Source organism: Macrobrachium nipponense, chromosome 46, assembly GCF_015104395.2.
Source record: "Macrobrachium nipponense isolate FS-2020 chromosome 46, ASM1510439v2, whole genome shotgun sequence".
Lineage (NCBI taxonomy): Eukaryota > Metazoa > Arthropoda > Malacostraca > Decapoda > Palaemonidae > Macrobrachium > Macrobrachium nipponense.
Genome location: NC_061106.1, coordinates 44372263 through 44385935, shown reverse-complemented (window position 1 = coordinate 44385935; position 13673 = coordinate 44372263). Strand labels below are relative to the sequence as shown.

At 32.9% G+C, this 13673-nt stretch overlaps 1 protein-coding gene across 6 annotated transcripts in view; it reads left to right on the top strand.

Annotated features, from left to right (window-relative positions):
- The window catches only part of LOC135215002 (lethal(2) giant larvae protein homolog 1-like), a 95237-nt gene extending 83597 nt beyond the window's left edge, over positions 1 to 11640 (top strand). The window contains exons 21-24 of one of the 6 annotated variants that reach the window (XM_064249531.1): positions 281 to 432; positions 2876 to 3051; positions 5105 to 5175; positions 8671 to 11640. In XM_064249531.1, the coding sequence (XP_064105601.1) occupies positions 281 to 432; positions 2876 to 3051; positions 5105 to 5175; positions 8671 to 8745 (474 nt within the window). In that variant the 3' untranslated portion in view covers positions 8746 to 11640. Of the gene's footprint in view, positions 1 to 280; positions 433 to 2875; positions 3052 to 3559; positions 5073 to 5104; positions 5176 to 8670 lie in introns of those variants that run through there. The other 5 variants (XM_064249535.1, XM_064249533.1, XM_064249532.1 and 2 more) reach the window with 5 other exon arrangements.
- Positions 11641 to 13673: the final 2033 nt, after the last annotated feature.

Sequence of the window (13673 nt, the reverse complement as noted above, 5' to 3'; positions counted from 1 at the left end):
CAAAAATGTTCAGGTCTCCCAGTTATCCCAAAATATTCACTTGTTCAATTAGAATTTGACTCTTATCCACCACAATTACCAATTATAATTGACTACTCTGGAAGTAAGTATTCATGCATATCATCCGTAAGTGAATATTATACCGTTGGGTTGAAAGTTTTATTTGTATTGTTAAAATATAGGGTTTTGTCGGAAAGATTTATTTATATCAAAATAAGAGGTAAATATTTGGTAAAGAAGTTTTATGTGAAATGTGATCCCTACTGATTTTATATTTCAGGCTGAAAATGAATCTAATAAAGATAAAGAGGAAAAAGAAACTACGGCGGAAGCAGTAGGCGGGAGTTTAAAGAAATTGGATGAAGTTAAAGAAAATGGTGACTCAAGTGTATTAAGTGGCGACATAACAATTGATTCTATTCGTGACCACATGTGAGTAACATTTGCTACTTCTGTCTAAGCATATTGACTTTGTGCTTTGTACATAGATGTTTTAATTACTCATGTTTCGTAAGCTTTTCCTCTGTTGTGCAGTACACAGTCATTGTTTGGCACTATTTTTTTCCTTTTTTTATTGTAGTATTCATAGTAAGTGCTTAGTACAGTACATTATACTACTAGTCTTCATTTAGTCTTATTTTGCCTCACTAGTCAGAGCAAAGTGCATGAATTAGCCCGCTCAAATATTTAAGTAAATAAAGTTTTTTTGTTTTATTTAATACCTGGCCATTCATTTGTATATTTTGAGAATTTATTAGTCTGCTTAGATGGCCTCTTGTTCATATCTTTTACTATGCAAGAGAGGATTGTTATTTAAGATCTGTTTCACACACACACCTAGAATTTTCAGAACTGCTAGGTTTAGATGATTGTTCATATTCAATTGCCATATCTGCATAATAGATAAGGCAATAAACCAAAGCATAACCTGCACTTTATTACCCCAAAATCTTTTTCAATTTACTGAACCTTTTGTATGTAAACAAATGTGCAAACACCTAGTCAGTAATGCTTATTGAATCCACAAAAGTAAGAACATTATAGCGTTATCTTATAAAAAAATATTCCACTACTGGCATTCCCCAGTTTATGGCGGATGTTCTGTTTCTGGCGCCATAAAACCACTTACAGTGCCGTGAGGCAAGCATCATAAAGTCGGAACACTGTAACCCAAGACCGCCATAACCTGGGGACTGCTAGTAAATGCATACTACTGTATTTACTGGAAAAGCACCTATAAATACTAAACTATGCAAAAGCTTTTTTTTTTTAATATCCCTCAAGACAGCATCAGGATTTTGCCTATTGTAATTATAATAAGTAGCAGCAACATTCAGAATGTATTTAGATATAATATAGGTGTACTGAATTGCAGTTATAAGGTTAGTACCTTTATGTCTGCTTCTTCTGCTTTTCTAAAAATTGTTTCACAAGGTTTGTCTTTGTTTTGGGTGCTGTGGGACTTTTTAAGAATTTTCCTAATCGAGGATAATTGTGTGTGTGTGTGTTTGTGAGTGTGTGTGTTGCATTAAGTGAATTGAAGACTTATGTTACAGGAGAAAAGGTGTGTGTATGATTGTGAAACTAGGCTTATATGTGTATGTGTGTTTCTTTTTAAGCAAATCATTATTTTCTGCACTTATGAAAAAGGATGTCATACATAGCCTAATTTGTTTCCATTCACTTGCCAAGCACGTACAGCAGTTTGGTAGTTTAATTCATGATAGTTAATGCTAAGCTTGATTTGGAAATGTAACTGAAGCTGAAGGATTGAGTTTTGCTGGTTTACAGTATAGTCCATTATTCATCTTACTTCTCCATGAATAATTTGTTTAGCATGAAAGCACTATTATCAGCACTCATTTATGTGCAATTTGTTTGGTGGGTTTAATGCATTTGCCATTTATCATATATTAGTTTTGATAGATCTTTTGGCCATTCCTTAAGTGTTTGCTGTGAAGATTTGAAATTTAAGTTGTGCTAGATTTTTCCCGTTGTCTTTAATGTGTTTTTTTAATGCTGTAATGATGAACTAGAATTTCAGAAGAATTCTTTGAAAATGTTGCATGAAATTCCATAGTTCTTATTTTTCATAGATGATAGATAGGTAGTTATGGATTTGGTAGGCAAGAAAATTATGTCTGATTTTGCAGTGCTTTTGTTTTGTTTTTTGTTTTTTTGTTTTTTTGGTGTTAAGAATAAAATACATCTTTAAATTAACAATGGGCATTCCAGTTGAAGTATAGTGTTTTGAGTAAGAGTATAATGTATGCTGTTGGTTAACAGCTAGTTTCCAGGTTTTTATACATTATACTCATTATATTCAGATGTGATATTAATTCCATGATAATACGCATATAAACCATTTTCTAAATTTTAAAGGTCGCAAGGAAATTCTACCTCTCTTACCTCTGCAGCTCATGAATAAGCAAATCTTTGAATTAGGGTCTTTTGAGTTAATTATTCATCAAACTTGCTTAAGTTGATAATGTATTATTCACTCTCCTTATGTCGTGAATATGTTTATTCATCTGACTTTATTTCACTTCATCTTTAAAAAACTATTTGACAAAAATTCCCTAGTCATTTCTGTCTGTTAAGTAATCTTTTTTTATATATACCAGATCAGAAATGTTTTAACTTGTTTGTTTTTTCCCTTCAAAAATGTGCATAATTATATTCCTATATACATTTGACTAATTGGTAATTGCATAACTGCAGGAAATATTGATCTTAATGTTATTGTTGTCAGCATTAACATTGCTGTGTTGTCTAGATTAATAACGTCACTTGTTTGTTTTATGATGTTGAACGTTTTGTGTTTTGTTGTTTTAGTAATTAATTTACGTTTATGCATGACCAAATGACATCATAGGGATGATCTCAAAGTATCTGAAAAGAGTGAGAAGAGCAGTGAAGTCGTTGTGGAATCTAGCAGCGGTAATAAAACGGTTGTATCAAGCAGTACTTCCACACTGAAACAAGAAAGCACCAGTAGTGTGACTGTTGTCAAATCTACTACTATAACGTCTGTTTCGTCATCTTCGCAAGGTATGTCACTTATTAGAGAAACTACGATAAGAATTGCTTATCTGAAATTTTTATGTGTGTAACTCTGTATCATCTTGAAGCCTGAATCTGATTAAGGTATGTAGTGAATAGTGTATAGTTTTATTGAATTTTCTATTTTACCTGTGTGATATTAGTTTTGACTTTTTTAAGGCATCCTTTTTTGAGCTTGATGACTAAGTAGAGGCAAAATGAAAGAGACGAAATGGCCAGTAAAAGTGTGGTAATACCGTTTCTCACAGAGGTTTGGTGTTTTGTTTTTTCTTGCAAAGTGTGTATGAACTACCTCTGCTGTTAGGTTTGTTGTCAAAAAACACTGAAATGATGATGAATTGACACACTGCCAAGTGACATTTATTTTACCCTTAAAGCAAAGCATTACCAATTAACAAAATATACAATGTACCATGTATGAAGAGATAATAATACAAACAAAGGTCATCATAATGTATTACTCCGTTAAAAAATCCTTTGTTTTTTCGTGGAACAGCCGTGGTCCTTTTATACATATTATGAAAATCTTATGTAGGCCTACTTCCAAAAGGGATAAGAAGTCACCTTCAAAGCAAGGTAAGATTGACATCTTTCATATTCCCATCTCATTGTGATGCTTCAATCTTGGGTTGATTAGTCATCCAATTGGAAATAAGAGAATAATATCTTGGCAAGCAGCAAGTGCATGTATTTATTTTATGCAGCACAATTTTTAAAATAAAGGTTAATTTTATGGACAAAGCCATATTGCCCAGCTGAATATTATTTAGGCAGGTCGAAATTGCAAGACTTTTGATGGGACTGTGAAATGTAAGTAAAAAGTACAAACTGGAATTTCAGAACAACAACAACTGATATAAACAAGAAAGTACAGCAACCTAAAGCTGTCTGTAAGTGGGTGGAACGCCAATAGAACAGCCCAAAACCCAAAATCATTGGGCAGTTCCTCCAAATCAGACAAGAAAAATCCTGGGACTCGGTAGTGAACTAGAAATTCCCACTTTTGGACATGGAAGGAAGGGCAGATGCTAGGATTGAGAAGCTATGGAAGAGGAACTTTCACAAATTTGTGTTAGTAATTAGGGAGAATGTCTCTTGTCAGGCCCAGTAGCACAGACTGTGATCAGTAGTTCAGTAATGTGGAAAGCAACACAGTTACAGGTACAGTGATTGGCATGTTTTGAATTATGTTTATAGTAGGCAACTTAGGCAGTGGAATAGACCCAAGCATGCTAGAAGGAGGAGTGAGAGCCCCTTGTTACAAGCTAGTAAATGTAGGAACTTGAATGAAGAGAGGCACCAATGGTCTGGGTGTTTTATTGATGCTGAAGGCTTTTACCATCATCAGAGCATCCTTACATAGGATGTGAGAGTGCCAGTATGGTGTCTAGTTATTGCTAAGATTTATAGCAGGTTAATCTGGTTAGGAGAGAATAAAGACCAGCATTTTCAGCAGAAAATATTTGTATACAGAAAAAGTTAGATGTGGCACAATACTTACCCATTTATTGTGTTTTAGCCAGATTATGAAAAGTGCAATTTTTCTGTTGTGCTTTTGAATATTCAAGTTGTTTGAGTGTAGTTATATACAAATAAAATTTCTTGCAATAGTCTTTATATTTGTGTATTTGGTATAGATTTAATGTGTCATTAGTTGATCCATTTTATGTAGGTAAGTACATATTATGTATATTGAAGTAACTTGAAAAGCAACTGTTTTTATATGCCTGCTGGTGCAAGTTTTTAGTTATTGTAGAAATACCAGTTGTTTTAACTGTTTCATGTTGAAAGGCATATTTGTTACTCATGAGCTAGCTGTATATACCAACCCAGTAGGCTTTTTACTATTTTGGTCATTCATAGTCTTGATATGTTTTTGGGGGAACTCTAAATTGTGAATAGTTTCATTTAATTAGTATGAAAGAAGTACAGTACCTTTAAGTTTCTGATGCATTTTAGGCCTAGTAAATGAAGTTGAGCATTTCTCCATTTATCAGGGATATGTATTACTTAAACTTAGATAGAAATTACTTTCCTTTAGAGTCGTCATCCATTCAAGTAGTTGAGACGGCATCAACTGAAGTGAATCACAACGCAGTGAATGGAACAGAGGTTTGAACATGCTTTTGTTGCTGTCAATCCAAATATTTTTTAAGAATGCATATTTTTGTTTTGTTTTTTTGGTGGAACATTCACAAGGTTACAGTGCTTGTTTAGTGATAATTAGAGTGGTATGATGCTGACTTCCTTTGTCTCATGTTATTACATCTTTAATAATTATGTTTGGATGAATTAAATTTTCATAATGTTGATGTTATTGAGGACTGGAATATCTGTGATTTGATTAAAGATGTTTATTAAGTGTAATTTAATGTCACCAAGAATATGCTTGCGCAAAAATTTGAGTTGGATATGATGGAAGTTGAAAGCAACCTTATAATTAAATAAAAGTATTTGTGAATGTCCCTCTGATGCATGCAGTGATTTGCTTATAGGGTTTAAACTTTTTATACCAACATCTTTGGGGTATGTTGGCCTAAGAACATTTTCATGATGTTTATTACACAGCTTAACCTTCTTTATGCATAATTTGTGTTTCTTGAGTATTAGATAATTGTGCATGTTTAATATTTTAACGTTCACTTTGCCGTTTCAGTATCCTGTTTTTCCTTTATTTGGTTCTTAAGGAGGTATGACTTGTGATTGTTCTTCATCAAAGTATTTTTTCACCTTCAGGATAACTACATTTTCTTTACCAGATTCACTTCTCTTCCAGTAGGTGACATAAAAAACATGGGTGATGGGACTATCTATTTGTAAATTATTGCAGAATTTTAACATATTACCTGGTGATTGGTCATGATTACTAGTTAAAGCAAATTGTTTTGTTATGAGGAAAAGTTTGGGAAGCCATTTAGTGTTGCAAGCATTTTAAAATGTGTAAACATTTCCTCTCCTAGAATATACTTATTTTGCCCACTCTGCCAACAACTTTCTTAGCTTGCCTTGGATGATAAAATGAATTAAGTAAAAAGTTTACAACTAGATTACAGTAATCTTGGAAGCATTTGAAATTTATACAGTTGTTGGCAAAGTACTTTTGTGATAAAAGAGGCAGAATTCCATTAATCATGTTATAAAAGCATTTATTATATGTTGTGGCCATGTAGTTTTGATTACTTTTGTGATTTTCTTCATCGTTGCCTCTACAAAAAAGTACATATACTACATGCAAGAGCAGCACTGCATTTTGAAGCCTTTCTAATGAGTAAACTAATGCTCTTTATATTTATGTTGGTGAAGGCTTATGACTGAAAATCATTACAAACACAAGATGCGAAATCAGGTTAACTTAAAAAAAGGATAAGAGTGTTCTGTACCTGCAGAAATGCACAGCTTTTTATTTTAACAACTAAAGTTTTACTAGCTTAATGTTCCTGTGGAATTAATGTACAAACAACCAGAGGCTTGAATGTAGGAATACCAGGCAAAAAAGCAAGACAGTAGTTTATGAAAAACTTCCTTTAAGTCTTCAATGAAAACCTTTATGGAATGAGTAAAAGGAACTATTAAGAGAGACACATTATAGGAGAGAGTAGAAAATAACACCAGTATGCCTGAGAATAAAAAGATGCAAGGAATGCAGAATGAGAAATCATTGAAACCTTCCTATGGAGTTTCCCAAACAGTACTGTACCTCATAAAATATATAGTACAGTCTAAAGATAATTTTATTTGGGAACAAGGCCTTGTATGCTTATTTGTAAGCTGGTTTTCCTTTGGAGGATGATATTGATATTGAAGTAAAAGGCACCAATATCACAACGTTTCATGGTAATGGTAAATGAAAAATTCAATATGAAGTAACCAGTATGTCATATGACCTTATATCACTTCAACATGGTGAAGAGCTTAACAAATTTTTGCAAAAACAAAATACCTGTGACTACAGATTTTCAAGCACTAGAGTGCTGACAGTTGGATATACCGTATTAGTTTTGTAAGATGTTATTAGCTATATATAAATATAACGAATTGACTCATGTTTGACAGCTGTGTGTTACTAATACCGAAGATAGTAGGTTATTTTATGTATTTCTGAACTGTGTAAATTTATTGACTTCTGTAGTTAATTTCTGTTTGTGGTGCATGAATAAAGGGCAGTTTTGGAAAATAAGATGCTTATTGGAATCCATCCTGCTCTGTCAAAGAATGAATTGCAATTTTGTTATGTTTTCCTTTTGGTAATGTGGAAACTGTTGGCCAATTGCATTTGAATGTTTTGCATGTTCTCTGCATGTGAGTTGAACTAATGAGATGTGTACTTTTCCAGCACAAAGGTTCATTAAAATTGGATAAGTTTTATTTAATTTAGTTTGACAAACTGATTTATTGTAAATGTAGCCATTTGATTGGATACTTCACTTCATCCTTATGTAGCCATGAAGGCAGAGAGTTAATTAAACTTGACTGTTTCGTTGCTCCAGTAATAATATGCCTCAAAATACTAATTGATATATGTATGAGTGGATTGTGGGGAAAGGGACTCTGTTAATTTTAGCACATGGTCCAAGACAGGTGATTTATTCACCATTACATTGTTCTATAACTTTTGAATAATATATTTTTATGGTAATGCTTAAAATATATTTCTTAATTGGCCTCGCTGCATGCATTTATTCAATTGCTGTTAATAATTTACCTAACATGAAATTTGGGTTTATTGACATGTTCTATATGTTTAGCTGTAGACATTTGAGGAATTAAATATTACACTGTTAAATTATCTAATAGTGAGAGAGAAAAACACTGTGTATTAGTCACCACATTTGATGCATTTTGATACACACTTTGAATACACTAATTAGGATATAATTCATTAATAATCCTAATTATTTTCTTTAGTGTCCAAAAGCTTTCTATCCACCAAGATAACAAGTGACCCAAATCACACTGGGGAATAGGGTGATTAGATTCTTTGAAAAGCTTCATTCTAGAAGACAAAATGAACTAACCATTTTTCTCTTTCTTCCACATCTGGCTTGTGTTAACCTTCTACAGTAACTGTCAGTAAGTACCTTCATTAATTTCTTATATATTACTTTGAATAATGTGAAAGTTGGCATCGAGTAACTTGCTTTCTGTGATCTTTATAGAATTTAATATAGCATATATTAGATCTTTACTGTCATGGTTGGGATACTTCAACTTCATTTGGATGAGTTTCAGCGTACTCATCAGTCTGTCATTGTGCAGTGAGTGGAGATTGTTTTGCTAAGATGAAAGCCTTCTTAAATGCTATTATTGTAATCTTGGTTTGCTATCTCATATAAGGAGTCAAGTTTAGAAATATTTTTCCATTTTTCTAGGTGTGTATGTATCAATATTTTCTTAGCTTGCTTGTAAGCTTGATATATTGAATCTGTGCAGATTGCTTATGCTTTATGGTCGAGTACATGTGTTGCTTTCTTGATCTAATTTTTTTCTACATCTAGTTATGACAATTCAATGGAAATGATTAAATATACCCTATTTTTTGTATATATACAAGTTTCAAATATACCTTATGTGTCACATATAATGATGTAAATCAAATATAATTTTCAGACTAAGAAAAGGGCACCTTTAGCCAAAGCAGAGTCCTTCTTCAGCAAAGAGCCGCGAATCCCAAAGGAAGAGTGAGGAGAAATGACGTTGACCTTATGTACTTAACAAAGACTATTCCAGTGATTGTGTGGCTGTCTGTTGTTTTATTTGAAAACTGAGGAAGGGAAATTTTAGTGACTTAGTCAGCACTTGAATTCTCTTATTAATTGGTATTTATTGATACCAAAGTGGGGCATTCAGAATGTTTATAGTAAATGTGTTCTGAGAATGCATTTAGAAATTGAAATGCTAATCAGTTTTTTATTATTGCATTTCAAAATATATCACAGTAAGAGTGAAACTATTGTGTTTGATACTAAAAGGTTTATGTCGTAGAATTTTATATTTGAAAGGAGTGGACTGTACATTACGCATATCGTTACGTCTAAAAAGAGCACTGTTGATGTTGTTGATGTATGTAGATCTTCTAAGTTTATGGAAATTATTTGATATTTTCATAAGAGAATTTATGCCATCCATATATTAAGTGAAGTTAACATTTGTTTTGCCAGTTTACCTGCTGAAAAGAGTAGCATAGAAAGGTTTTGAAAGAGAAAATAAGAACTCCTTAAGAATATAGCTAGTTTGTAAGAATTGCTTAGTTTTATTGAATGGAAAATTGTAATTATACAACAATCAAAAATTTTTTGCAAATTTATATCCATCTTTAAACATAAGCATTTTTATCCCTGTTACATTTTACTTCATGTAATAACAACGAAAATTGTCAATCTTCCCTCTGTCATTCAGTTGCTGTGAATGCTTTATATTAATTATACTGAGGTATGGAAGCTATATTTTTGTGAGAAAGGAATGTTCAGAAATATCTTCAACTATTAATGCATATAATCTGTGTTTTTCAATTTAGGTAATATGAATGATAAATTTGATAAAAAATGGAAATATTTTATATGTATATTTTGTATATTTATGTTTTGCACTGTATTAATGATGTAATGTTTGTCATTCTGTCTTATCAGTTTTGCTGATAGTTTCTAAGAAAGTATTCCAGAAATCTTGATGATAATTTATCAGTAACAGGGACTGAGAATTGATGTTGGCACCCATGATGTAGTTCTCTTGTTTTGTATTGTTGACTTTTCAATTTATCAACCTCTGAATAGTACAAGTAACTGGGATTAGTAATGTATGAGACCACAAGTATTATTTATTTCCCTGAGGTCTACAATTAGGTGTAAAAAATTAGCTTTCCTCTTATTTTCACTTTGTTGAAAATTTAAATAGGAACCTACTTTTGTACATAGAATGTAATTTGAGCTGGTGATGAACGAACACATAGGGTACCATTGGAATAGTTTAGTTCCATTTAATGAGTGTTTAGGTTTTCTTTTGCCATTCTGTTTAGCAGGTTATAATTACTATGCAGCACTTCCAGAGCTTTATCCCTCTCAAAGTTTTGTACTGAAGTTTGGTAGCTGTTCATTTATGTATTATGTTACTGCATAGCCCATTTATTTTCTTTTTTTATGGACTGTACTTAATATATTTATTTGACTTTTTTCATAGATTTTACATCTACCCTACCTCTTGATAATCTCATTTGAGTATAGTTGTGTTTGTCTTTTTGTTTTCATTCTGCAGGTTTTCATTTTTTTGTACAAAATTGTGGTACCCTCCTTTAGTTGCAAGTCCTGTAGTAAGGATAGAGAATCAATTTAAGATATATTATTAAATGGTATTATTGAATGGCTTCAAATATATTGTTAGCCAACTATTTCAGAGATGTACAAAATTGATTTCATTGAACATTTCAGTACTGTGTATTCAAATGATTTCATATTCAGAAATCTTAACATAGACATTTGCAAGAGGACATGATAGTAATTTTTGTGTGGAGTGTTATGTATGATAAGACACTGTTTTTTGTGTATGATAAGACATGTCTTTTGGTAACATATGCTGGAAGAAAATTTTTCTGATAATTGATCCAGTTTGTAGGACCTTAGATTCCAAACTTTTTCAAGTCATACTCAGCTGTTAGCAGTTTTTTTCTTTCTTTCTTGTTTTTTTTTTACACATTCACATAAAAGTGCTCAAAAATTTTGTATATACTATAAGATGTTTACAATGTGACAGCTACTCCAGTTTTTTCATTCATGCAAAAATATGTCTGGTAAAGTATATTTTCTATAGTAACTGTGTCTCCAGTTCATGCAAGTAGATTTTAGTGTTTATATTGCTCTCTGAAATTTGTGATAGGTTAACTTCCTTTTTTTTTTATTGGCAACTAACATGCCAGTTTTTTATACAGTATTTCATAGAAACATTCCATAAAGACTTGCATGTTTCCATTGTATTTACTATAGCCTTTGCCCCTGGGCATTTCCTTTTGAATGAAGAAGTATTTGGGTTTCTCCTAAATGCTAGCTAATAATTATTAGTTTTATGTCTTGTCTGTTTTATGTGTGTAGTTTTGGTATATATATATATATGATAGTTTATGGATGGTTTGTTTTAATTATTGCTACAAGAAAATGATTTGGTAACTATTTCCTCTATAAAGCTTTAGATTGTGCTTGTAAATTTTATCTGGCAAAACAGCATATACAGCTGCTGTTGAAGTAAACATTTGTTCGCTATTACAGAGAGCTAAGCTAACATCTTTGTGTGTGGTAAGTACTTCAGTTTTATTTTCTTTGGTAATTTTCAGTTAGTGATAATTTTAAGGTGTAGTATCGTCACACTTATGATGTAGCCATACTCCTGTAATATGCTGTAATTTTTTCTTCCCTTTGTCTTTTTTTGTGGGAGCTGTAGATCTTGGTTAAAACAATTTTGCCTTTTTCTTTCTATTGCTATTTTGGATCTCATATTGTTTTAATACAAGTGGCCTATGTACTCTACTGCATTTTAGATCAGTTTTGCCCTCCATTTCTACCAGGTCCAATAAACTTAACAAGTTAAACAAAATATCGTGGCATTTTCTTATCCTGAGGGAAACTTTTTCTGTAAGGGCAGATGTCAAAAAGTTCTTTTAACACCCTTTCTCCTATCAAGTTGCTGGAACTTATTGACAGGAAATGAGAGTTGCAGCAGTAAATGAAGTTTGAGGAAAATACCCCATAGGGTGGTATTGCCATCAGTGCAATTCTAAAGGGTCTTTGCAGAGTCCCTTTTGCCCCTAGCTCCAAATTTCCTTTCCAGCGCTGAATGACCTCATAGGTCCCAGTGCTTGGCCTTTGGCTAAACTATATTGCATTCCATTAAGGAAAATAGCTGTAAAACAGAATGCATTTAGGGGAGTGTAATTACACAATTACCCTCGATCCCAATATAATGCATACAAAACTATAACAACCAACATATGGACAGGAAAGAAGCAATCACTCCTTGTCAATGCCAACTGACAAAACATGGCAAATTTTTTAAAACTATTTGTATTTTTCATAGCTAACAATCAATAAATCAAATAACCCCTTAAACCTACATTACTGATCACTACAGAAAAAAAATAGAATTACAAAATCAAATTTTTAATAAAAAAAAATACTACTTTAGTAATAAAAAAAATCTAATTAACAATACCAAAACATGCTTCATCTTGTGGATGTAATGTGAGTGCTTCATAAGTACTAGTAACCAATTACTCAGCAGGATAGAAGCCTCACTGGTGTGATCGGTATGGTCTTGGCCTGCCACCTCGCTGGCTGAGAATTCGATTCTCCAGCATTCCACTGAGTTGCGAGAGAGGTGTATTTCTGGTGATAAAAGTTCTCTCTCGATGTGTTCAGACATTGGTCCCTTGCTGAATAACCACTGGTTCCATTCAAAATAAAAATGCCATACAAATATATTATCTCTCTTCCATGGTGCCATCCACCCTCTTAATTATTTCAGTGCAACAGCGAGGTTTACACCTTTCAACCCTACCTACTCTCAATTTCCTTGACAGAGCTTAATGACCTCGAAGATCCCAGTACTTGGCCTTTGACCTTTAGCAAAAGCTATATACAATTAAATTCCAGTTGACTAGAACAGCATCCTTGTATATTTCATTCTGAATAATCTAAAAGACTGGATACGGCTATTAAATCCGCCTTACAAAGGAGGAGGGAGTGTAAGAAGGCAAGAGCCAAGAGGTGGTACAGAATAAAAAAAAAAAAAAATGGCCCATTCATGGATTCGAGAACTAAGTAAACGAAGTATATACGGTTATTGCACCCTTGCATTAAAATATGAAATTACAGAATACAGGATGTCGAAATGTGTTAAATATAGTGCCGAAAATATTAAGAATAAAGGGTTAAATTTGCCCATTCATATACTCTTCAGTCGTTACCAAGGTAAAGAAGAGAGGTCAGTTGGAGAGTGCTAACATTGGAGGAACATCAATCAGTTCATAAGAAAAAAAATGTTAGCCTCTCTCTCATTTACTAAGCGCCTCAGTGTCGTGGTTGGTATGGTGTTTGCGTCCCACCTCGGTGGTCGCCGGTTCAATTCTCGGCCATTCCATTAAGGAGTGAGAGATGTGTATTTCTGGTGATAGAAGTTCACTCTCGACGTGATTCGGAAGTCACGTAAAGCCTTTGGTCCCGTTGCTGAATAACCACTGGTTCCATGCAACGTAGAAACACCATGCAAACAAACAAACAATCTTTCATTTACTGCCAAATGAGGAAGATGGAACGTCTCAATTTTCAAGAAAATATTGCGTGACCACAATGATGACTGATTTTTAGACCGGTGCGCCTATTTAATGACACGGGATTAGGATGTGATTATTGAAGAAATTAGAAATGAAAACTCCTCTGCAAATAATTTTATGGACTAGGCTAGTCTGCCTAAGGTAAGGATAGTTATATGTGATTAAATCTGGCATATAGGGTAATTGACCAAACGGCGACAAAACGGCCATCTCTCCCGGAACGTAGCCACTTCCCGAAGAAAAAAAAACTTTAATTACCCATGCCATTACTTCTTAATTTAGGAGAAAACACTTAATT